Source organism: Fundulus heteroclitus, chromosome 13 (genome assembly GCF_011125445.2).
Source record: "Fundulus heteroclitus isolate FHET01 chromosome 13, MU-UCD_Fhet_4.1, whole genome shotgun sequence".
NCBI lineage: Eukaryota > Metazoa > Chordata > Actinopteri > Cyprinodontiformes > Fundulidae > Fundulus > Fundulus heteroclitus.
In genome coordinates this window covers 40,318,739-40,345,370 of record NC_046373.1, presented here as the reverse complement: position 1 = coordinate 40,345,370, position 26,632 = coordinate 40,318,739, and the positions used below count along the sequence as shown (strand labels likewise).

The 26,632-nt window shown below is 40.3% G+C and overlaps 1 protein-coding gene across 1 annotated transcript; it reads right to left on the bottom strand.

The window, feature by feature from the left end:
• Positions 1 to 176: 176 nt before the first annotated feature.
• Positions 177 to 18,972, bottom strand: bmp8a (bone morphogenetic protein 8a). The gene is made up of 8 exons (XM_021312367.2): positions 18,941 to 18,972; positions 16,499 to 17,313; positions 6,053 to 6,245; positions 4,451 to 4,599; positions 4,194 to 4,373; positions 3,905 to 3,981; positions 2,673 to 2,783; positions 177 to 724 (listed from the first exon to the last, which is right to left on the bottom strand). The coding sequence occupies exons 2-8, from the start codon at positions 16,944 to 16,946 to the stop codon at positions 575 to 577; spliced, it is 1,308 nt and encodes a 435-aa protein (XP_021168042.2). The 5' UTR covers positions 16,947 to 17,313; positions 18,941 to 18,972; the 3' UTR covers positions 177 to 574.
• Positions 18,973 to 26,632: the final 7,660 nt, after the last annotated feature.

The window sequence follows — 26,632 nt, the reverse complement described above, 5'->3', positions numbered from 1 at the left end:
ATAAATGTTTTATTCTCTCTCCACCCAGAGGAAAACAAAAAAAAAAGTTCAATTAGTGTCCAGAAACTAAAAAAATGTTTCCACTGTACCGTTTTTTCTTTTTTTTACATTTTCAATAAAGCGATCAATATATTTAATCTGACTTTGTTTTAATACACTAAAACATCACCACTGAATAAAAGTATTTTGTTACAGGTTTATTAATAAGATACACAATTTGTTCATATAAAACAGTTTTACAAGAAATGAGGCATCAACAACGGATCATTTGCCCCTTTTTTTCAGAACTTGAAGCCCATTGGTTAGAAATGTGTTATTTTACTTTACTTTTACTTATCTAGCAGCAACTGGAGCAGAACAATAATACCAGTCAAACGGTGCCAATGTGGCATCTAGTCTATCTGATCACCTCTGCGTGAAAATGAAGCATCTGCCGCATTAATCTGGAGTTCTTGGCGCAACTTTTAACGTGTTTCCAGCAGAAAACTGGATTTAAAATGGACGTGAGGCTGAAAGTCTGGGATAAATCCACCAGGGGGCGCCGCAGAGCTCATGTCCGGGCTAAACGTTCTCCTCATAGACAGCCGCAGGTCTTCACCACCATGTTGCGATGCTTCTTCAGGATCACGTTGTTGTTGTCGTCGTAGAAAAGGACGGAGATGGAGCTGAGCTTGGTGGGCGCGCAGCAGGCAGAAGGTACTTCATTGGGCTTCATGAGGTGGACCTAAAGGTTTTTTAATCATTAATTAGACAATTAGTAACACATTTATCACTCAGAAATATTCGGATAAAAACCAGTAAACATAAAACGCACGACTGCAAGTGAACGCAGCGCTGGAAGATGGGAGTAAAAGATGAACACAGACGCTTATTCTTTAAAAACACACTTGTTCTGACTGGCTTTTACTAGTTTTATGTGGCATTTATGCAATTTTTATTTTGTGTTTTATGGTTTATATTGTGAAGAACTTTGTGGTTTTTATCCACTTTACTTAAAGTAATTTAGGCCGCTCACGCCACATTTCCTAGTTTTGTTGAGTTTAAAAGAACAAAGCGCCCCCTAGTGGTATGGAAGGGAAATTGTGCCTTTTTTTAGTGTCACACTTTGACATCCGATTACTAAATTTAGACGCATGCGAATAGTTTACTAAATTTAGTCAAATAGTGAACAGATCTGTCCTGAATATCGCCTCAACAGACGATAACAAAAACTCGGCTGCTGCGTTGGGATCTCCTGGAGTGACTAGATATGATGATCGTGATCATATGGAGTTTTTTCTTTTCTAAAACCCGAAGAATTGTATAGAAATGTCAGTGTTGGATACGAGCTTACGTACGTAAAGTCCCGGTGTGTCAATTATTGAAGCAATGAGATTTGATTAAAAACTATTTTAACCTTTTAGAGGATTTTAAGCAAATAAATAAATCAGTTCCATTAAACTACCTCGAAAAGCAAAGTTGAGCACTTCTGAATATTGAAATGACACAATTCCTGTTCTGTTGCTTGTTTTACTTTAAGAATCAGGCTGGATCACGACGTTCTGGTTCTGCTCTAAAGGCCGATTCCTCACAACACATTTTATGTCTGTATAAATAAAGATTCAGTCTAAAACTAAAATTAATTGGAACTGAAAAACTGCTTATAGTGTCAAACATTGAATTTCTATAAAGGTTTTTTTTTTTTACCTTAAAGGAGCTATAAGTAATACTGACACCTTGTGGCTCAAATCGGTACAACAGCTTGTTAATCACAACAATCTAATACGCCGTTTCTAAACAGTTGCTGCTGTGAATTTTTACTTCCACAGGACGTGTATATGATGCTGTATTCTGTTCTAGTTCTGGTCCGCTTCTCCTACCGGAACCCTGGGAACTCTCATCTGATTGGCTGAGGAACCAGGAAGTAGTTCAAAGTAGTTCTGGACCGTCCCTCTGGGTTTGAAAGGAAAAAAACTAAAACAATATTGATGGAGAGGACTGATTGTTTTTAGGGAATGTTAAAAACATCCAGGGTGAGAAATAAGAATGATTTAGGTTGAATTTAGAGTAAATATCTTATTTAAAGCTCCTTTAAGCCTGTGGTTCTCAAATAGTGGTGGCGCCCCCTGAGGGGACAAGAAGGTATTGCAGGGGAGGAATGAGAACAGCCTTGTCTTTTTTTTTTTTTTTATCCAGAAATAATAATTTTGATAACTTAAACGTTGGCGCAACACAAAAGATTTGAGAACCACTGCCTTAAGCTATTTCTCGGTTTGCTGCAAGATTCTTTATACTTTTACTACATAGTTTAAAATAATAAAAATAAGGAAAATCCACTAAACGACAAACGAGTCCAAACTTTTGACCGGCGGATTCCCAGACTACAAGAAAAACGGAGCAGAGTTAATTACAAAACTAAATAATATCTGCATGTCGGGTAATAATTGTGACTAATTCAGTTAGTTCATGATGTAACAAAGAGGTAAATACATTTTCCCTGCAGGTCCTGGTTGGTTTGTATCTTAAGTCATGAATTCATCCTTTAAAATCAGCTTTTTGTGCTTCACTGGTTTTCTTTAAATTCAATATTAAAACATGTTTGATGATACGAAACAGCAAAAAAAACAGAAGAAAGCTGCAGATTTTGTTGAATCTGGCCGTTTCAGGAGCGTGTGTGAGGAGCCTTTACTGACCACCTGCTGGATGATGGCGTGGTTGGTGGCGTTCATGCAGGCGCCCATCGGGTGGATGCACTCACCGTCGCAGTAGTAGGCAGAGTAGCCGGTCGGAGCCAGAACCCAATCCTGCCCGGCACAGAAAACCACAAGACTTCAGGATGGAGGGAGATGATTTTATACGAGCAAAGGATTAAAATTAATGAGCTTCATCAACATAATCTGGGTTTACTGGTTTCCTTCTTTCTGTCACAATAAATATTTAAGGCTAGTTAGTAAATAAATCAACAGCTAAGACTAAAACATGAAATGATGATAAATGTTAATAACAAAGTACTTTACTCCATGTTTAATTTGATAATTTTAACATTTGAACAGCAAACTGCAAGCGCTTTTTAGATGCGTCCCTGCTCCAACACGCCTGAATGAAATGGCTAAACTCTCTCATTGGTACCGAGCCGTGCGTCTGATCCAGGAGCAGGACTCCCCTGAACTACTATTTTAAGGACTATAAGTCGCATTTATTTAGACGTTTATTTCACACAATCCAAGAATAAAAACTGACATTTAATCTGGTAAAAGGCAATTTATTAAATCACACAGCTGCTTTCACAACCGGCTGAATAACATGGGAACATACATGGGAGGATGAATGGAGTAAATTAGCTCAACAAGCCGTTAACTCCAACCAGGAAAGTTCTCATCAGAGCATTTCGGTCTAATTACGCTGAAATTAGACCGTGAGCGTAACGGTGCTACACGCTAAGCTAACAGTACGACACGGATGTTTCACAGCAACATAAAGCTCAGTGCATCATGGAAGTTGTAAAACATACAGACAACAGAGACAACAGAGCTGTAAGCTAGCGCTAGCTGCTGTTAGCTTCACAGACGGCCCAATAACAGGTTCTGTCTGGTTCCTTAGAGCTGCATCACGCTCTGCTGCGTGAATAAAGAATGAAACAGTGAAACATGCATTCAGTCTTTGTTGTTTATAACTTTTTATACATTTTATATAACTTTTAAACAAATTTTAAGTGGTGGAAGAGCAGCATTATAGTTTTCACAGACCTAGAGCGTCCTCTTGTGGCTATAAATGTGTAATGTTTACCCCTTGGTTCATCTTGGTCAGTATGAATTAAACATGTAAAATTGATATATAAGTTGCAGGTTCGGCCAAACTATGAAAAAAAATAAAAATACGGTAAACGTTCCCTTCACTGCAGGAGAATTTAACGGAACCGGTTTACCTTCCAGCCCAGATCGCTGAAGCTGACGTAGAGCTCGTGTTTCTTGCAGGGTTGACCTTTACTGACTGGACTGCGACCTGAAAAGACGAAAAACTTTATTTAAATTAAATTAGTGAGGAATTAAAATGCATTTTTGAGCAGAAACTGAATTCTTAGTGAGCTTTTTTCCCCCAGAGTTTCATCCAATTTAATTTAAAATAATGTATTCATGTGTTTGAGCTGATGTATTTCTACACCAAAGTCTTCTGGTTCTGGAGAATCCTTCCAGCTGAGGAGGGGTGGGCCTCACCGTGGATGGTGGGGATCGGCAGGTCGTATTTGGGTTTCTTCCTCCTGGGATGGGGCCTGACGGCTCGCGGCGGCCGGCACGGGATCTGGCTCTCCCTGAAGAAGGTCACCATGAAGGGCTGCTTGGAGCGGGGGCCTCTGCGACCCACCAACCCGATCCAGCCGGCGGACAGGGAGCGGTCTGGAGGAGAACAACGTCGGTGAGGATTAAACAGACCCAGAAAGTCGCGGTCGGGCCGGTCCCAGCCGGGCTCTCACCGTCCTCGGTCTCTACGTAGAGGCGGATTCCCAGGTTGCTGCGCGGCTGGAGCAGCCAGTGGTTGGAGGCGGAGGTGACGTCAAACGCCAGCCAGCCCTCCTGACCCGCAGGAACCGACTGCATGTCCAGCAGCACCAGCTCCGGCTCTCTGCAGCAACAGAACCACCAGAACGTTTACTTTGCAGCAATATAACCACAAAACAACAACAGCAAATTACATCTGTGGTCTGAAAATTCATGTAAAATTCAATTAAATTGTATTCATATAGCACCAATTCATGAAACATGTCATCATCAAGGCTCTTTCCAAAGTCAGACTCCATCAGATCCTCCAGGTTGGTGAGAAAGTTTCCTCTCTAAGGAAACCCAGCAGGTTGCATCAAGTCTCTCCAAGCAGCATTCACTCCTCCTGAAAGAGCGTAGAGCCACAGTGGACAGTCGTGTGCATTGTTGATGGCTTTGCAGCAATCCCTCATACTGAGCATGCATGAAGCGACAGTGGAGAGGAAAACTCCCCTTTAACAGGGAGGAGAACCTCCAGCAGAACCAGAACCAGGCTCAGTGTGAACGCTCATCTGCCTCCACCCACTGGGGCTTAGAGAAGACAGAGCAGAGACACAGAAAGCACAGAAGCTCACATTGACCCAGGAGTACTTTCTATGTTAGAGAAGACAGAGCAGAGACACAGAAAGCACAGAAGCTCACATTGACCCAGGAGTACTTTCTATGTTAGAGAAGACAGAGCAGAGACACAGAAAGCTCAGAAGCTCACATTGACCCAGGAGTACTTTCTATGGTAGAGAAGACAGAGCAGAGACACAGAAAGCTCAGAAGCTCACATTGACCCAGGAGTACTTTCTATGTTAGAGAAGACAGAGCAGAGACACAGAAAGTACAGAAGCTCACATTGACCCAGGAGTACTTTCTATGTTAGATGGTAATAGAGGATGATCTGCCTCCCCTGATGATGTCACAGCTAACAGAACGCCAGACCTGGTGTACCTTCTAAGAAGAGAGAAATGACAGAGAACAAAAAGTTAAAAGCTGAAATAACAACAAACAATGCAGATTGGAGAGCAGTAGGAGAACTCAGCAGAGTGAGAGAAATAGACCCTGATGTCCTCCAGCAGCCTAAGCCTATAGCAGCATAACTATAGAGGTAGCTCAGGGTAACATGAGCCACTCTGACTACAAGCTTTGTCACAAAGAAAAGTTTTAAGATTAGTCTTAAAAGTAGACGGGGTGTCTGCCTCACGGACCAAAACTGGGAGTTGGTTCCACAGGAGAGGAGCCTGATAGCTGAAGGATCTGCCTCCCATTCTACTTTTAGAGACTCTAGGAACCACCAGCAGACCTGCAGTCAAATTCAGAAATAAATCCATTTCTTTGATTTTATTATTAGCAATTTTGGAGTTTGAAGCTCTTAATGCTGAGAATCACTAGAGATGAACCACATGCTGTCAAATAAATGCTGTGTTTTCTCCTCATGATGGCGCCAGAGGCCATAAACGTACAGAACCAGCAGCAGGGTGAAACATAAACAGACTTGACTGCATTAATGCGACCAAAGGCGACGGCAGAGGGAGTCCGGGGCGTCCGACCTGTTCCTGTTCTCTCGCTTGATCTCGTAGACGGAGATGTGCAGCGTCCGGTTGGCTCTCTGGCCCGCCGTCAGCGTCTTGTAGATCCGAAACTCCGCCGCCGTCACCGTCTCGCCCTGGGGGAGCGGGGTGAGGTCGAAACGAAACTCCTTCCAGTACGGCCGCGGCTGCAGCAGGTTGCGCTCCTGCTCCACTGGCAGAGACAGACGGAGGGGGGGGGGGAGGAGTCTGGGTGTTAGAAACGCAGCGTTGGAGCAGAGACGACGGCATTTTAGACCTAAAGGCGCCACGAGAGGCAAAGCTAGCAGCAAAACGCAGCGTCGGTACCGAGAGTTTGGCTCAAATGACTTTAACTATTAAAAGTTTGCAGCTAGAAGAGGAACTTTTATTGTTTTAAGCAGAGGTGGGTAGTAACTAGTTACATTTACTTTAGTAACTTTGTGAACTAAATGTACTTTTAGGAGTTTTACTGCACTGTACCTTTTTACTTTTGATTGCTTCTCTTACATGAGTAAAATCTCTTGCTACTCTACCTGCTGTGAGTAACTTCATGAATAAAGAACAAACTTATTTTAACCAGAAATGCACCAAAGAGACAAAAATCTGGAGTTTATGTTAAAGTGAGACTTCTTATTTGTTTTTTTAATGTTATTTTCTATCTGCTGAGATCTGTGAGCCATTTGGAGGTCAGATGAACACACAGTAAACAGTAGATATTGTTCTAAAATACTGTATATATATTAACTGTTTTAAGAATTGCTTTCAAGTCTAATGTTGAAAATAACTTATTTAGAAGTGTTTCTATTGTCTCAATTTGTAATTTTGTAATTGTTATTCCATTTTTTCCCCCATTTTTGTCTTTAGTAAACCAGGATTTCATCCTTATATGACCTTATATGTCTGTCTGTCCACTTACATACATTTTAAACATTAAATCAGCTGTTATGATAAGTTACTCAGTACCTAAGTTTTTGCCTTCTCTACCCACCTCTGGTTTTAACTTTCATCAAGTGCTGTGAAATCTGCCAGGCAGCAGTAAAGGTGACGGACGACGTCTGGAGGCGGCGCTACAAATCACATTGCTGCACTTCTGCAGACAACCGAGGACAAACGGTTACAAGCAGGAGAAAATCCAACTCTGAGAACGAGGGGAGGAAGTTTCTTAAAGGAAACCCAGATGTTTTAATTGCTCAGACAATGAAATCAGACCCCCCCTCTGTTAAACTGGGTTCTACTCTCCCGGTTATCCGGTTAAACAAGCCCAAGCATCCAAAAACGGGTTAATCTAACTTTACCGGACAGATGGATGAACAGGAAGATGATGGACGAATGGATTATCCAGACCAGGAAAGACGCTTCCAGAGTATTTCCAGTTGGTGCAGTACCCCGGTCAACATGTAGATGGCGCCGTGGCACCAGGTGACCCATCAACACAGACATTATAAATGTAGACGCCTCATTGGGCGCTGGTTTGCACGTTAACCGCACCCCCATATTGTATGTGGCAGAAAGTAGTGAACGTCTATTTTCACTGTGTATATGTTTTAAGTATTTAGATAGAAAGATATAGATGGAGCTATATATATTTAAAAAATATATATAGAAATTAATTTGGACAAGATTGGCAGCCAGACTGGCTTTTGATCGATGTGCATATAAAGATTTTGAAGTATTCTAACTAAATAGGTGTGTTTATATACAAGTATATGTCCAGATTTTATATATATATATATATATATATCTATGATTAATATATATATACTAGATATTAGATTTATATAGATTAGATATATAGATAGATATCGTAGATAGATAGATAGATAGATAGATAGATAGATAGATAGATGATAGATAGATAGATAGATAGATGATAGATAGATAGACAGACATACAGAGACAGACAGACAGACAGACAGACAGACAGACAGAGTACGGCAGACATACAGACAGACGACATAGATAGATAGATATAGAGAATAAAGATGAGAGATAGAAATCGAAATGGGGCCCGGTTAGATTCTTAGATTATTTTTATTCTACGAAATAAAGTCAGATTGAAGCCAATGATAAAATAACACTCTATATATTACAAGTAAAAATATTTGAATATAAAGTATATTCTGAGGTTAAAGTCCCTCTGACACTCTTTAAGTGTCTGAGTCTAACTGCAGATTTGCCACATCCAACATGGCGGACGCTCTGACGCATCCGCAGCACAGGCAGACCCCGCCCAACCAGGCGTCTACGTTTATAATGTCTATGCATCAACACAGGTGATGTGGAGGACCACATCCCTGCCGGCCAGCATCCTAAACTAAAACTGGATTCTTCCGTGTTTTATTTCAGTCAAAGCGACGGAAACGGATCATCATAGAAACCATGAATCTGCATAAATGCATAAACACATTAATATCAGCATCTCATTATCTCCTCAGACTAAGTCTAAACACTTTGTTGGATTAAAACTGCTGCGTTGGATCAATTTTTCTTTTAAATATGATTCAATCGAGGGTATTTTGTTGTTAAAAATGCTGAAAGTTAAGGCGTCAAAAGCCTAAATCTGCACCCAGAGAAACCCGATCATTAATTAAATCCCCGATAAACGAGGCCAATCAGGCGGCGCCGCCCCCGATAAGCCGGCCGGGCTCGTATCGGGGCGCAGCAGCAAGCAGCAGCAGCAGCTCTGCTCGGTAATTAGAGACACTTATTGCTGCGGACCGCAGCAGCTGCTCTGCACACACACCACTAATTACAGGCCTGCCCGGTATTTTTAGAGACGCTCCTCCGCTCGGGCATTTTCATCTCGATTCGGACCGTTGTGTCTCAGTGGGGCCTTTAATTCCAGCCAGCTGCTTCTTCCCATGACATAAAAAAAAAAAAAATGTTTTCTGTAACCTTGGAAAACGGCTTCAGCCGGCAGAAAGTCCAGAGACACCTTTTGTTGACGGAGGACGACGGGATTTTTTCCAGAGTCCACTGATAGAAATTTTAAAGGTTCCTGTCGTGCAAAAGGAAAGCCTGAACTCGACGGGAGTTCATTAAAAGCTCTTCTTCCCACGATAACGCGGCGCTGATCGCCACCCAGACCCCCGGAGGAGCAGCAGGAAGGAAGCCGCTGGGAGGAGGATGTTTAACTTTAACGCAGAGATAGGCATCAACCGCTGAGGCTGAGAGCTCATTAGCTAAAAAGCTAAAAAGTTTAAAGCAGGGCTCTGCAACCTGTGGCTCAGCTCTATGGACCCTCCACATCTAACGCTGCTAAACATTTATTATACAAAACATACAGGATTTAGCAGCTGTTCAGTGTTTACCTGGAATAATTGCATTGAATTTTCACAAACAGAATTAAACTAACTTTTTTAGATCTGCTTTTTTTTGTCACTAGGTTGGAAACTTATTAACGTCCCACTGAAGAAAATGTTTCCATCCTGTTGCTGCAAATATCTTGTTTTTGCTTTACTTTCAACTCTACAAATAGAAATAAAGCGATGGTTCTTTAAAAATGACAACACATTTCCTCCAATAGAGTTCAATTAGAAAAAATTTGAAGTTGTCTTTTTGGCTCCGAACGGGTTTTATTTAGGACAAAAACGACTCTTTGGACTGTTAAAGTGATTTAAAGTCGTCACATTTAACCAGATATTTACAGTAAAGACCAAACAGAAGTTTTGTGTTCGTCGTCCCGTTTTCCTTCTTTTCTGGTTCCTGACGTGACGTCCAGCTTAACGCCGTTTGGCACCATTTAAACGTAACAATAAAAATTATTTCCGGGAATAAGTCGTGTGTTTAAAAACGTTTTCAAGATCTCTAATCTGCGTAATGCAGTCAGGTTCTGACTCGGTTTATGACGTAAAACAAAATCCACAAACGTAAATCATTTGGGTCCAACATTATCCGGTGGGTCCCAAGCTTTTCTTGGTTAAAAGAAAGTTTTCACACGCACAACGAATAGTTTTAACAGCTGAACAAAGAAAAGTCAACTGCAGTAAAACATAAAACAAAATCCTCTTTAAATCACAAAACTACCACTATTGAAGTGTAAATGTTTAAAGCTTAACCGTCTTCTTTGCTGTGTAATTAAATTAAACATCGCCACCCATATATATTTTTTAAACAACTTCTCAAAATTGCTCCTTTTTCCACTTAATTTCATGAAGACAGAGGTCTTCAATATATGGGTCTTTTAAACCCATATTTGGAGGCTGTAAAATAAAATAAATAGTACCGAAGGTTACACACATTCTGGACGCTAATTATGCTAATTTGTATTTTTCTCATTTAGCCAATATTCTGTCAAATTTGCAGGAGATACTTTCTAAACCATAAATAATCTGTCGAATGCTGCTTGTCAAGACTTGATGCAACCTGCTGGGTTTCCTTAGAGAGGAACCTTTCTGACCAATCAGTATAATCTCATTGAATCTGACTTTGGAAAGAGCATTTAGACGACATGTTTCATGAATTGGCGCAATATAAATAAAATCAAATTGAATTGTTGCCAATCCTCCAACAATGGAAACGTGACACTGAAGCGTTTCTTGGTTAAAAGCTTTTCAAAGCAGCCAAACAATCGTTTGGTTTCACTAAAGATAACCAAAGATCTCCCCAATTAAAGATCTTTTATATACCCAAAATTACCCTCAGCTCTGAATGAATTATAGTCCAAAACTTAAAAGGACCAGAACTTGTGGAAATGTTTTACATCCACAGTTTCTCCAACAGCCTGGATGGTGTTCGGCACAATGAAGCCTCTGCAGAGTCAGAGACGGAGATCTTCCACTGCAGCGAACGTTGATTTTCTTTTAAGGCGCCGTTCATTTGCAGTTCTCCAGGCTTTCTAAAGGTTTGCTGGCTTTTTGTTTCTGTTATAACTCGTCATTCACTCATTTTCAGCGTTTGGCTGTTTTCAGATATCAGGTAATTCATTCAGGCAGGAAAAGTCTCCAAACTCAAGGTTGCCCCACCACCAAGCATGAAACTTATGTTTCATTTTAACCAACAACGCAACAAAGTGAGTTTAGTTACCAAAGCCAACTGTGCAAGTAGAAATGTTCATCTGATGACCAGTTTCCTGATTTTCTGTTTGAACAGCCATAAAAGCTGTAATTGTTTTTCTTAAAATAAAACCCTGTTTTAAAATGACTTCTGATACACACACAGTGTGACGTCTCCACTGCAAATGACATAATTAATGATCATTAGAAGAAGGCTGGAAATAGGGCTGGGCGATAAATCAATTAATTTGAATTCACAATTTATGAATATTTAATTTTTGGAAAATCTGGATTTTATTTTGAAAATGCACTCATTGGGCTTTCATGAAGAGAACACCAGCAATGCTGAATATATTGTCACAATTTTGTGAAGAGGAAAGTTTAGTTTTACCATAAGACGAGGCACTTTAATATATAACTTTTCTTAAAGTTAGTCTGAAGTTACACAAGTGAAGCCTGTTCTCAGCTCATTGTGTAAAACCGCCAGCAGCAAACATTTAATTATATTTTCATTGTTTACAACGGTAGGGCGGCCGTCTTGTTTTACAGCTTGGATTTAGTTGCACTTTGAATTCAGGTCAACTCCCAGATGAAATGCTTGACATAAAAGCAAATTGCTCAAATAATTTCTTTAAGTTCTTTTTGTGAAATGAAAAGGAGGAAAACTTTTGATTCATAGGCGTGGTAAAATAAAATTAGATATTTTATTTTTAAGCCATATCGCCCGGCCCGAGCTGGAAATAAATATTTTTAACGCTGTTTATCTTCAGCAGATGATCATCACCTGACAGGAATGTGTTGCATAAAGAGTCTAATACATTTTTTTCCACCACAGAGTGATTTAATGTTAATATTTTCATGGACCGGCCTTCAAGGTGTGGCAGATAAATCCAGCAGATTACCAGTGGGACCTCTGAGCTCGTTTCTCTGGGGGTGGTAGACTTCAGGGATGACCCTGGAGTGTTGCTTTGTGTCCCGTCTACTCTGTAATTTAACTTTCTCTCATTGCAACAACCCTGCTGTGTTTTTAAAGCCGCCGTCATCCTGCAGCCTCTCCTACAAATGTCTTTAGGGGCGACGGGATCGGGAACTTAGCGACACGGTTAGCCACCAAGAACAACGGCAATAGCGCGTTTAACGATGAGCCTGAAAGAAGCGCCTGGAAATAAGTCATATACGGACAGAATCTTAAACATCGTTCAGATTTAAGATAAGAAATTAAACAGAAATATAAGTTAATTATACTTATACTGTGCGGCTCGGTACTGAATGACCCGGGTTTGGAGTCGCTGGTCTAAATAATGAAATAAAGAGCTGACAGAGAGCCCAGGAGAAGCATCTCCTCATAACGAATGATTTAAAGAGCGGCTGTTATAAAGAAATTTACGGTGATAATACTAGAGAAAAATGGTTTTAAAAACACGCAAACATACATTTCTGAAGCAGTGTAAAGTTTTGACCTCAGAGACGATGAAACCAGATTCTGACTTTTGGGTTTTGTTTAAACCAAACAATCCATTTTGATTTACAGGTACGTCTAAAAAAAGCTTGTAATGTTGATGATTGTGGTTTACATAGAATAAACGTCATGGTGCCACACCCTAATGAGATAATTAATTGGGTAGTAGGGCTGGAGGATAAAGAAAAGAAGCATATTGATAAAATAGAAATCATATTGATCGATATCGATAATTATCAACAAATTCAAAACATATATTTTAAGTGCAGCCCTGTAATTAAAATGTATTTTTAGATACACACACAAACACTTAATTCAAACTCAACCCTTTATTCAACCAACTTTTTACCAAAACCGCAAGTTTAAAAAAAAAAAAAGAACGTGTGCTCTCTGCACTCTCTGAAGGGGGCGGAGCTTGGTTCCTGTGTCTGCGTTATGATTGGTTGAGAGGATGTAATGAGTGTAATATTAACCTACATGGCTAGAATGCAAAAGGAAGGAAAACTGTTATTCTATTGAACATCGATATAAGTCTGTCGATATATATTGTTATTGAATTATCGTCCAGCCCTACTGGGTAGACAGCTAACTGGACAGATGCCCAGAAGACGGTCAGTAGCTACGTTTACACGAACAAAAGTAATCGGAATAAAAAAAAGCATCAAGTAAACAAGCCAATCGGAGTATTGTGATCAAATTAAGATCAGATGAAATTGTAATTCAGATAGGAGGGGTGATTTATGCCGATTGATAATCCGATCAACGTGAATATAAACGCTTGTTCAAGTTATTCTTAATGAGGCAAACTGACCCGAGTGTGTCTGACGGTAAACGTGACATATTCCCGCTTTGAGTGGTGGAAATACATCAGGAAGCAAAACTGTCGGGGCTCCCAATACAATCTTTCTGTTTGAAAAAATAAAAAAGTTTAAAATGATTATTTATTCAGTAACGTTTAAACAGTAATTAGAACCTGGTGCGAGTCCAGCCTGGGCGCTCAGAAGACAAACAAACTCGTATAAAACCGCTTTGTTTGCCATTTTTTGTTGTTCAGCAAAGGCGGAAGTTCTTCTTCTGTGGTTTTTTCAGGGGAATTTGATAACTGCTCATGTCAGAGTGTTTATATTCTGAATAAAGCCTGGTGCATATACAACTTATTATGATCAGATTAATTGATTGTGCGCACATATAAACGGTACAATCCCATAATTTAATCCGATCGTGAAATTTTGTGCATGTAAACAAAGCTTTTGACTCACTTCACAAGGTAGGGAAGCAACAAAAGGTCATTGCTGGAGAAGCTTCACAGAGTTCTGGATCAACAAACAGAAAATTGAGTGGAAGGAAGAAGTGTGGCAGAAAAAGGTGCACCGTGGCCTGGAGAGAGGAGCTTGACAAGGAGTAGACAGAAGCTGGAGTCTGTTAGCCCGGCTGGACAAACAGGTTATAACCAAATAGATAACTATGGATGTGACGCAAAAAACTCCAACTCCAAACTGATTTTTCAATTTCTTGTCCGTGAAACATGTCAAGCCATCGACTCTTCGGTTAACAATTTCTTTTGCCACTTCTGTCTAAAATGAAAAAAAAAAAAAAAAAACACGTGTTGCACTCATGTGCACTTTCTTAATCTTCCAATCAACAAAACCCTCCATATGTATCTTGACTGTTCTGGTAGTAGAAAACCGCTGCTGCATTATGGGTAATTATGCTGCTTAGAGTGACGCATGGTGAAGTCCCGCCTCCTGCGCTGTGATTGGTCCGGAGGGAATGTAGCATGACCAGAAGACTTACCACCGTCTTTCAAGTCGGATTCAGACCGGCTGGCCAGGCTAGGAGTCGGTACTTCGTACCGTAGACACGGGTTACAAGCGTCTGACCCGGCTGAGGAGGAAAGGAACTGGACTTTTCCCCAATGATCCAAAGTCCTGTTTTAAGATTAAAGTAAATTCTGCATTTCTTTTAGAGATCAAAGTCAAGAATCCATATTACTTCAAGTCCAGCTTTAAGTTTCCACAGTCACTGGTGGTTATTGCTGGTTTGGGTCCACTGGGTGTTCTGCAGTCCACAGTCAATGCAACCGTCCATGCTGGTTTCATTTTTCAGCAGGACTTGGTACCGACCCACATTGCTACAGGTACCAGGTGACCAAGGTGTTCCTGCTCTTGATTGGCCGGCAAACCGGACTGACCAGAACCCCCATAGAGAACCTCTGGGAAGATGAGAGACACCAGAACCAACGAGGCAGCCATCAAAGCTATCTGGGCTTCCAGAACCCCTCAGTAGAACCGGGCTGATGGCCTCTATGCCACGGAGCATCGATGCAGGAATTCATGCAAGACGAGTCCAAACCAAGTATTAGAGTCCATTACCGAGTCCAAACCGAGTCCATTAGAAATGGACTTAGCGGTACTTTTCTGATCGGTCTAATTAGGGGTCGACAATAATTCAATATCAATAAATATCACGATATAACTTTATGCAATAAAGACGATATGAGATTTCCGATATTTCAATATACATCACAGTCTATAATTACAGTGTTTTACACTGACTAGCGTTTTGGGTTTTATGTAATTATATGTTTTACTTTTTAAAAGGCAGTATTTCTAAAATGTTAATTGGAGGAGTTTTAATATCGTAACAAATTGTTAATATCAATACCATAATTATATCATATCGACCGAACTTAATAAATATGCCACGATATAACTATTCAATAAAGGCGATGTGAGATTTCCGATATTTCAATATACATCACAGTCTATAATTACACAGTTTTTTCACTGATTGACGTTCTGGGTTTTATATTTCTAAAATGTTATATTGGAGGAGTTTTATAAACATGGTAAAATAATTGTCATACGTTTGTTCAGGCATCTGTTTTGGGCGTTCTTTGCAGCTTGAGGCTTTTATTTTGTTAATATCGATATAATTGTATTGTATCGACTGAAATTAATAAATATATCGAGATCTAACTATTCAATGAAGGCGATATGAGATTTCCGATATTTCAATATACACCACAGTCTGTAGGCTACAGTGTTTTTCACTGACTGACATTCTGGGTTTTATGTAATTTTATTCTTTAAAGAAAATATTTCTAAAATGTTATATTGGAGGAGTTTTATAAACATGGTAAAATAATTGTCATACGTTTGTTTGGGCATCTGTTTTAGCATTCTTTGCAGATTGAGGCTTTTATTTTGTTAATATCGATATAATTATATTGTATCGACTGAAATTAATAACTATATCGAGATCTAACTATTCAATAAAGGTGATATTAGATTTCCGATATTAGATTTCCGATATTTACTTTTTAAAGCAAATATTTCTAAAATGTTATATTGCAGGATTATTTTAAACATGGTAAAATAATTGTCATACGTTTGTTTAGGCATCTGTTTTGGAATTCTTTGCAGTTTGAGGCTTTTATTTTGTCAATATCGATATCATAATTATATCATATCGACCGAAATTAATAAATATATCAAGAACTATTTAATAAAGGTGATATGAGATTTCCGATATTTACTTTTTAAAGGAAATATTTTTAAAATGTTATATTGCAGGATTATTTTAAACATGGTAAAATAATTGTCATACGTTTGTTTAGGCATCTGTTTTGGCATTCTTTGCAGTTTGAGGCTTTTATTTTGTTAATATCGATATCATAATTATATCGTATCGACCGAAATTAATAAATATATCGCGATATAAGTTTTGGCCGTATCGTATTGTATTTCTGAGACACTGAATTTTGGGTTTTCTTTACCTGTAGCCATGATCCTCAAAATTCCAATAAATAAATAACATTTGAACCTGTGTGAATGAATCTCTATAAAATAACAGTTTTTAAACAAAACTGTTTAAACAGCATTTTTACGCAGTGTTCAGATTTTATTAAATGTACCTGTTAGATCATTTATTTCTATTATCACGGCTGCATTTTTTCCCAGATAAAGTCGGTTACATCGTCCCGTCACTCACCCAGGTTGACGAAGCTCATCACCGTGTCGGCCTCGCTCACCACGGTCCCCAGCGGCGGCGTGTGCGTGCTGAGGATGGGCAGAGCGCCGTAGTTGACCTGCGCCGCCGCCCCGTACCTCCCCAGGCCCGGCCCGTTCGCCACCGTCGTCTCCTCCTCGTCGTCGGCGCACATGGCGTGGTACAGGTCCAGCATGAAGAGCGGCGCGGAGGAGGGCGGCCTCAGCGGCGGGTGGGGTCTGGGTCGGCCCGGCAGGCCCAGGATATTCAGGATCTCCTTCTGCATCTCCTTCTTCTCGCGCCCGCTCAGCCGCCGGAAGCTGGAGTGGACCACGGCCTCGGCCTGCTGGGTCCACAGCGAGACGGAGAGCAGGAGCAGCAGGAGGAGCAGCATGGGGCCGGACTGGAGGATGGGACCCGGGCCGGTCCTGCTGGAGGTCTCCGCGGCCATGAGCACGCACGGCGGGGTAAATACGCTGCTGCAGTGTTTAGACGAGCGCTGGCTCTGTTTACCTCTCGCCTTCCACCTTCTCTAATCTTGAATCAGAAGGAAAATCCACCTCTGCCCTCGGCTCTCAGTCACGCAGCAGCAGCAGAGATGATGAGAGTCAGCATAATTACAAGCTATTCGAGCTGTTTTGAATACACACACACTGAGAAAAAAATAAAAACGTCCCCCTTTGGAAGATCGCTGGAGGCTTTGAAGCCGTAAACGTGAAGGATGGAGAGTAATTTCAGTGATGAGTGGGTGCTGGAGAGGAATTCGGGAGCTTTGTCATTAGTTCTGAGGTGTAATTCTTCCTTAAAGGAGTTCAAACCTGCAGAGAGACGAGGAGGAGAACTTTGATCCGCTGCTCGGCGTTAGGATCCCAGGTTTCTTCTGGCTTCCCAGCAAAAGGCCAGACGTCTCCCCGGCAGCTCGCTGGACGCTCTGCGCAGCGCCGACTGAATCCTGGGCAGCTGCTCACAAAGCAGGAGGGAGTTTCCCTCCCAGCCTCTCCTCCTCCTCCTCCTCCTCCTCTTTCAACTTCTCTCCCTCTTCATCATCACCCCTCCCAGCTGTCTCTCCGGGAGACCTCATCTGTCCCCTGCTCACCGCCGCCCATCCATCTCCTCGTCTGAACGGCACCGCTTCCCTCTGCCAACCCCGCCGCCGTTCAGTTTCGACTAGATTTACCGCGAGGGGAGCAGAAAACGTCGGTGCATCGGCTCGGCGAAGCTGCAGGTCTAGTGCAAACATTCGTGCTTGGAGCCCAAACCCGGCAGCACTCTGAGGGAAGGAGTGATTAAAATAGAGCGGAGAGGCTCATGTTTGGGCGCTCTTCTCTTCAAAGCGGCCTCGGTTCTTGCGGTCTCTTTGAGCGGAACGGGTAACACTGACCAAACCAACGCGGTCGCCGCTCTTTTCGTCCCAAGGCCAAAGCCGAGTTCCCTCCGAAATGCCAGGAATTAATGTGCTGCCCGCTTTGCTCTGTGCACACGCCAGAGGATTTATCAGCAGAGGTGAAGGCCGGGAGCTGCAGAGGAGGAGGGGAGATTAAAAGAGAGAGGGAATGTCTGCCCCTGAAACCAGAATAACTCCACAGAAAGTTAAAAAAAAAAAAGAAGAAGGGAGGCAGAGGTGGAAGATGGATGGAGAGCGGACAGCAAACGAGAGGCCAGAGGATGTACACACAGCTGCAGAGGAAGGACTCAGACCGTCACGTAAACACGACGGCTTCAAACCCCCGCTGGACGTAAACTGGAGCGGTGACGGAGAGTTTAGAGCTGGCGAGGAAACGCCAAAGTTTAGGCTATTTCTCCAAACCACCACCTGCCTCCGCTCTGTGTTTACACCTCGTCTCTGCACAGGAGCGCACATCCAGCCGGGCACGTCTTTATCTCCCTGCGCTCGTACGCATCAATTACCGAGAAATGTCCGGCAGCGAGTCTGGGCTCCGCCGTCAGACGTGAACGACGGCACGCAGGAAACGGGGGGAAAACAATCTCAGCCTGCTCGCTTTTCACTCAGGACATTTACATATTTAAAATACCTACACTAAAAATACGTGAAATGAGAACCAACGATGCAGAAATCTGTTGGAAATACCTGCAGAAATATGCAGAGCAGGACTTTCTCAACGTCTGCAGACACAGGTGATCGTCTGGCCTCTTAAAACCACTAAAACCATAAAAGTGACATTTAGGTTTAATCACTGAAATCAAACAAAAGTTAAAAATGTTGTAGAAAAATCAGAAAAATTATTTTAAATTACCATTTATTCACTAAGCAAACTTTATTACACTGCAAGTTTGATTTAAAAAAAGGAGAAATTGAGATTTATGAACAAAAACAATCAACTCAATAAAAGGTTAATAAAAACAGCTTCAACCCATTTGTATTTAATCTCGACTAAATTAAATAGATTATTCCTTTAATTATATCTGACATGACTTTATACTTACAGTTCCTTGTACAAGTATTCAGCCTCCTGCTGTTTTCCATGTTTTTTTTTGCCTCATAACCTGGAATTAAAACAAATCTTTTGAGAGTTTGTAACATTTAATTTACAGAGCGACAACTTTGAAGATGGATATTTTCTTTATTGTGAAGAAAAGACAAATAGGACAACATAACAAACCTCCAGTGTACATAACACGCCCCTTAAAGTCTGACCACAGATTCTCAATCGGACTGAGGTCTGACTCTTGACTTTGACTAGACCATTCCAACGCATTTAAGAAGAAGAAATCTTTGTCATTGCAGCTGTACATTCCAATGAAATGTGTCTTCTGCATTTAACCCATCGCCCTTAGGGAGAAGTGGGCAGCTTACAGCACACAGGCAGTAATCTGGGGCCAAGGGTCTTGCTCAGGGGCTCACAGACCCCACCACTGGAGTGCTGCTTTAGCAGGATGCTTCAGGTGAAGGGGAGCGAGATACGGACCTAAAGGTTAGATAAGGTTACAATATCCACGTTATATGCTTATAAAAAAGACCAAAAACCGTTTAATCAGGATAAAATAAGCTTATATACACCAAGCCTCCATCCTGACAATGTTTTGATGGTCCTTTTTGTGGATATAAATAACCCCAGTGCTGGGCGCGATTAGCAAATGTAAACAGATGTGGCGCCATCTAGCGACAGTATTGCAGAACTGTCATAATGCTGGTTTGCTTAATTAATAAATTTAAATTAAATAATGCCGGACTGAGCCTAACCCTCTGCAACGCCTCGCAGTAAAGCAGCAGCTCTGTGTGATGAAGACCAACGTTATTAATTAAATAAACCGATCTACAGCAGCTTTAAGAGCCTCATATCAGAACATTTACTCACGTCCAGCAACTCTGCATCACATCTGAGCCTCGGCAGGTTTAGCTTCAGTGAACAACAACGTTCAGACTGGATTCCCAGAGACATTCCAGGATTTTCCCTCTTGGAATCATTTTTTTGGGGTTTTGTCCCCAATAAATCTGGAAACATTCTTCATTGTTTCGCCTGGAGATGCTAATAGCCGTTAGCCGCTTCCTTGTTTTAATCCCTGCTGCGGAGAACGTACTTCTTCTGTTATCAAAAAAATAAACATTAAAGGCTTTATTTACTAACAAATTGAGCAAAAACAAAGCATAAAACATCAAAAATAACAACTAATACACCAGCAGGATGTGATAATCTTTCATAAAAACCAGAGTGAGCTGCTGATGTATATTATTATTTTCTTTAAAATTTAAATAACGTGGCTATGCACCTTTTAAATTTTGTCATGATATACCATGGTACTATTGTGATAACTATCAAATTGATGATAAAATATTATTTACAGATTCCTGCAGCTTTTCAGGTAACTGTGCGGCTGCGTATCAATTAGCCAGATAAATATAAATACTGTGCTTAGAAAAATTGCTAGTGTAACATATAACACATTAAAATTGTTTTTAAATATGTTTCATCAGGACACTAGTTACACTAAAGTAACTGCATTTAATTTTTTTTTTAATTTACTGATATTTATGATCCTCTCAAGAAGCCAGCAGTTGAGAAAATAGCATTTTTCTTTTTTGTGTGTGTGTGTGTGTTTTTTTGCGACAACAATAAGACGATACGATAAAAGCGTATCAGAAGCCTCGCCAGGCGAAGCGTCCTTTGTTTGAGAGCGACATGAAACGGTCAGTAAAATATTCATGTGGGAGAAAACCTCCTGGTGTGAATAAGCTAACGCGCTAGCTGCTACTAGCTTGATGCTCACGCTGCGCCCTCGCCCCCCCCCCCCCACACACAGTTCTTTGTCCTGCTGGGAGGTAAAGCTCCGTCCCAGTCTCAGATCACAGGCAGACTGACAGACAAACATTCCCACAGCATGATGCTGCCTCCACCATGTTTCACTGTGGGTCAGGTTTATGTACCAGACGGCGTTTTCCTTGTTCTCCTCTGAACTGGGCAACTTCCGGCATAAATTTAGGGAGCTGCACACGTGCGTTTAGACAAACTTTTTGCACTTGACCCCCCTTTGAAAAAGATCTCCCAAATCCACTCTGGTCTTATTTATTTCTACTTCCTCTCACTTCATGCGACTCTCAGCCATGTTCAAAGTCTACGGTGAGAGCAGCGGAGCTACAACGAACGGCTAAGCTAACCTAGCTTCTAAGCTAACCGGATTCATAAACACTAGAAGTGTGCAGCCAGCAAGTGGACACTAACAAGGAACGAGCACGAACACTGGCGTTACGTGAGCGCGTCACAATGATCGACATGTGGGACGACCAATAGATGATGGGATGTGAGAGCAGGAACTAAACTCTGACCAATCTCTGCCCTTCCAACCAAATGGCAAAGATTGTTTTTTAAGGCCCGGCCGCTCCCCAGAGAATGATTTTTGTGAATACATAATGTACTGACTACTTTCAGGATGGAAGATTTTACCCAGTATAACAAAAACGTGTTTCTGACAGGATTACCAACTATAGCTTTAATGGAGAGGGTCAAACCAAAGTAGAATTTTACTGTTTACAAAACCATGAACCACACCTAAAGGAAACAAACAGACAGGAGCGCTGCATATAACAACCTAAATCAGATCCGCGGTTCTGGGAGGCCTTTTCTCATTTCACACACACTGAAAGCTATTAAGTTTTTTCTCTAAAAGTGTTTGGTCGAAAATGTTGTTTAACAGCCCGATCGAACCACCAGGAGGAAGAAGGCAGAGAGCAGCTGCCCAAAGAACACTTCGCCCAATCAGCACAGCACAAATATCCCAACGTATAAAAATTATTTAACTGTGGTCTGAAGTCTACAGTTTTGCTCTTTAAAATCTTTCTTGTCGTTCTCGCCATGGCTGAGGCAAAAAGCCTCGTGAAGCTCTGGATTTTAAGGCTAACTTCGGAGCAGATCAGTCACGTCTCTGCTTCTGTCTTCATTCCTACTATTTCTCACAGATTTCTTTGAAGTTTTGATTAATACTCAACTTGTTCTGGTACCAGGTTTCCATTTGAAGATGATTGGATTGGGGCTCAAGGGAATATCACAGATTAGGACCGTTTTTGTAAACCCACCCTGACTTGTACGTCTCACCAACTTTGTCCCTGACTTGTCTGGAGAGCTCCTTGGTCTTATTTTTATTTTATTTTTTTATTGAACAGGGACATTAATGAACATTTCTGTAAATGTGTATTAGCTACAAAGCTAATTTTCAACTGTCGTCCCTTGACCAGGTGTATAAGGTCAACAGTTATTAAAAGTTCCAGGATTTAGTAAAAGATAAAAGCAGACAGCAAATTTCAAAGTTTATATGTTTTGTATAACATAAAAAGTTTTACATATGTACATACACTGGTCAAAAGCCCACTCAACTGAATGAGAAAGTTAGCATTAAATCCTATTGTTCAAGACAGCAACATTTAAATCTTAATCGCCAACATATACATAAAAGAGCAGGGCTGGTAGCTCCAAAGACAAAAACTACAAAAAGGGTATTTAGGAAAAGTTTATTATTTGCAAGGTTGCATGTGTATGAAAGAGACCTAGACTGAACGAGGACCCTGTTGGTTTTATTTAAGCCCATTTTTAATTTGAAACTGTGGTAAATGTACTTTAATTATCTTATAGTGAATGGAGTACTATTCCGGGTATTACAGCCCTTAACTGAAAGAACATTCTGCCAGAAGGTGGTACGTCTATAAGATACTTTACAATCTCCCCTTACCTCTGCCTGAAGTAGATTTCAGTTTTATAAATTATAAAACCAATGCTTAGTGGTGCTGCACCTCTGGGACCTTTTAGAAAAGGTGTGTTTATACTGACAAGTCATGTGACAATAAGACTCCACACAGGTGGACTTCATTTTAACAATAATGGGTCATTAGAAGGTCATTGGCTGCAAATGAAGATTTTAGGGTCTTTATAGCCAAGAGGGTAAATATACATAAGCACTTGTACATTTTTAGTGGTTTTGCTTTTTAATAATTTTTATATTTAGCTTTTTCATTTAACTTCACCCACGTAGACTATTTTGTACAGATCTATCACATAAAATAATGTGTTAAAATTATAGGATGGGATTTAACAAAATTGTTACCAAGCAACAAACTTGATTCTGATTCTGAGCATGTATGAAAAGTTGGATAGGGAAACGTGCCATCTGTTCTTCCAATAAGTTTGCAGTCTAAATAGTGTATGCCTGTGGTTACAGTAACTGTAAAAATAAGTTAACTATGTTTAAAAGTGTGGTCAGGAGTCAAAAGGCTTTTTTATTTGCCATGATTCAAACAGATAAACAAAATGAATGGTTCATGAGCAGACTGCAGAGCTAGGTTAAATACTGAGGAGCCATTTGATGTGTTGGGAAGGAGGCAGGAGTTGGACAAACCTGATGCAAAACATAAACTTAACTAAACTTGGTCAGTAAACAGGACAAAAATAAATGGACATAATTTCAGTCAAAGTGTAAACTCTGCTTTGGATATTTTCGGTATTTACAAGATTCCTACCCTCTATGACATGAATAGGAAATAAAAACTGAAAATTTAACTAATTCAATTTAGTCTCTGTATTAATTTTCAGTCTTAAAGTATATTAAACAAATGTTCCAAGCAGCCAGATTTATTGATTAAAAAGGAACCATAAAACCTTAGTACAAAAATATTCAAGAAAATACTTTTGAAGAATTCGGTAAACTACCAAAAATATGACACTGCATTAGCTTTTCGGGTTATTTCCACTGGAAGCTGGGAGATTTGGTATAAGTGAAGCTACAAGATGGCGGATCTCAAAGCCGAGGAGTCTTTGAAAGCGTCGACATCTTTTATACAACTAGTTATTTGTTCTAAAATAAAAATAGTTTTATGAAGCCTATTTTAAAGTGTTTTCAACTGTTTTTGCTGGGTTTATAAAATTATACCGTGACTTTCGAACATGGGATAAAGCCAAACCTGAACGTTGTTTTCCCGCTTCCAGAACACCGTCGATGACGTCAGCGAAACCAGGAAGCAGCAGGTTTCCCGGGCAAACAGCGGAATGAACCATTTTGACATTTTGGAGGGGGGAATCCAAATATTACAAATGTTTAAAATTCTTGTTTCGTCATTCTCTAAATTATAAAGACACAAAAAACAACGACAAGTAACTATGTTTATAATTAACTGTTTAGGCAGCCAAACGTTTCTATTTATACTAAGAACAGGAAGTTGGATATTTTCAGCTTCATGTGATGTGAACGTCTGTTAAACCTGGTGGCAGCCATCTTTATGTTAATTTTTTAATATAATTTCAGGCCAAAAATATATGGCAAACAAATAAGTTTATTAAACTCCCTGCAGCAGCCAGACTTTATAATCTCTGCTGCTCCCAACAGACCAAATAACTGTTTACATTATGCTAATAGCTACATAGGTTCTGATTCAATCAATGTTTACACAGTTCCCAGATGGCTGGAGTCTTTTCCACTGTTAAAAAATGTATTTTCCATTGTGGTATTTACTTTTTATCTTCTAATTTTAGACTAATTTGTTATTTTTCCTTCTTTCATTCCTAATAATTGTGTGTAACTATTTGCCACTGTCACACCCGAATTTCCCCACTGCAGGGTAATAAAGAAATTTGCATCTCATCTTAGAACCAGCTTGTCACAAAATAAAACAAAATTTACACCCACATGTAATCAGTCCAAAATCATAGGTGGAGTTACCTGAAACCAGAAAGCATTTTAAGTACAATATACAAAAGGTAAAGATAAATATGTTTTTCGTAAATACGAATATATAAATTTTTAACAAGAGGAAGACATGGTTGGATTGGTGCAAATAAGCCTGATATGGACCTGGGCTCTCTGTTCATCACAGATACAACCTTAGGGAAGTAACTGTTTCTGCTGTGGTAGCTTGTTTTAGCATTTAGCGACATAAAGTGCCACCAGGGGTCCGTTCTTCGTACGTTGCTTAAAACATCCACGATCAAATGAGACATCCAAGATGAATTCATCCGGCTAATCATGATCCGGCTAATTGGGTTTTTCGAACACAGTTGTTGTTTACAATTAGTATGACTGGATTGAGTTATCTGAGATAACTGCACACTCATGCGTTTGTTTAAAAGGGGAAATGTGTCGATAGTAGAAACAATGATCAGCAGCGCTGCCATTGGTTGGTCAGCATGGCCAAAGAACGCCCACAGTTTTTCTCCCAAGCAGAACAAGAGCTTTTAAAAGAAGGTTATGCCGAATTTGAGTCAATTAAAACGACAGGTAACACCTCAAAGTCTGCTAAAACCAGGAGAGAGGGCTGGCAAAAAGCCAAAAAAGCAGCAGACAAATTAAATTGTAAATACTGTCCATGATAGATGTGTCTATCACTTTCTACAGTATATATTTTTGCATTTTAATAATTTCATAAGTACTTTGTTCTTTTATGTCAGAGCCTCCATGGGAGCCACTAGAACATGGGGAAAAAAGTGAAGTACAAGAATATTCTACAAAATGATAGCCTTTAATTATTATACTGTATTTTAAAAAGCAACTTCTTCCTCTTTTTTTAAAAGCCACTGTTTAATTATGTGTTTGTCTGTTTTTAACAGCCACCAATAAGAAGGCTGAAAAAAAAATCGGGTTCTTTTTACTTTTACATGTTTAACCCTTTTTCTTTTTCTTTTCTTTTTTCACAAAATGACTGAAGGTGCCATCTGTTCCCTATATTAACGGCATCTTCAACAAAAGAAAAAGTATTTTGACCTGGAAAAAAACAAAACAAATTAAGAGGAGAAATTGAACTCCACAACGTGAAAAACAGAAAAACTGCACTAGAGATCGAGTTGCTTCAAAAGGACGTTCAGAGTAAATTCTAATACACCATTTTACACATAGTAGTATTGCTGACTTTACATAACTATCTCACTGCAGGCAAAAGATGACTTGCTGACTTTTCTTTATAAATAATTGTTTAAAATGACAGGAACTAAGCATTATTTGTTTAGTCTTTTATTGAACATAAAAAAAAAATGGTGTTCCACAATTCTGTCCCTTCCTCTGCCACTAGGTGGTCCAAGTGCGCTGGCTAGACACAGACTTCCTATCTCCTCCGCTACGATCTAATCCTGTTTACATGAAATAAGCCTGCTCGGGAGCAGGCTCAACTTTGCGCACATGTTGCTATGGCAACAATTCCGGGATGAGTTTCGAAGAACCAAACGATCCAAGATCATGCCATCCATGATCATGAAATCCAGCTGAGTTAGCGACGTACGAAGAACGGGCCCCTGGAGGTAAAAGTCTAAACAGTTTGTGTCCAGGATGTGTGGGGGTCTGCAGAGATGTTGATAGGCCTTATTCTCGTTCTCCGTCTGGGGATCCATCACTCGTTAAACTGGTGGGTGCCTCAGTATCTGCCTCATATGCCCCCTGTTGTCCAATCTAAGTACCGGTAATCAAGCTCCTTCCAAATTAAATCATTTACAAACACCTCCTCTGTATGTGGACTAAACTATTTCCAAAGTGGACCAATTTTTGGTCACTGAGAAAAGTTTTATTGGACTGAACTGCAATTTGAAAATCACAAAATGTTTTGTCGTACCTATAAAGCATGATTTTCTGTACTTTTAACTCCCAGCCACATAAAACAAACTCAGCCGGTTTGCCATGAATCAAAAAAAAAAAAAAAAAGACCAGAGGCAG

Bases quoted from the DNA above. Each gene is read 5' to 3' on its own strand.
- bmp8a (XM_021312367.2), bottom strand. From the start codon at position 16,946: ATGGCCGCGGAGACCTCCAGCAGGACCGGCCCGGGTCCCATCCTCCAG. The intron at 4,600-6,052 runs GTCGGACGCCCC...CTGTTGCTGCAG, and splicing joins AAGCGAGAGAACAGGAACAG to AGAGCCGGAGCTGGTGCTGC. The intron at 2,784-3,904 runs GTAAACCGGTTC...TGTGCCGGGCAG, and splicing joins TCAGCGATCTGGGCTGGAAG to GATTGGGTTCTGGCTCCGAC.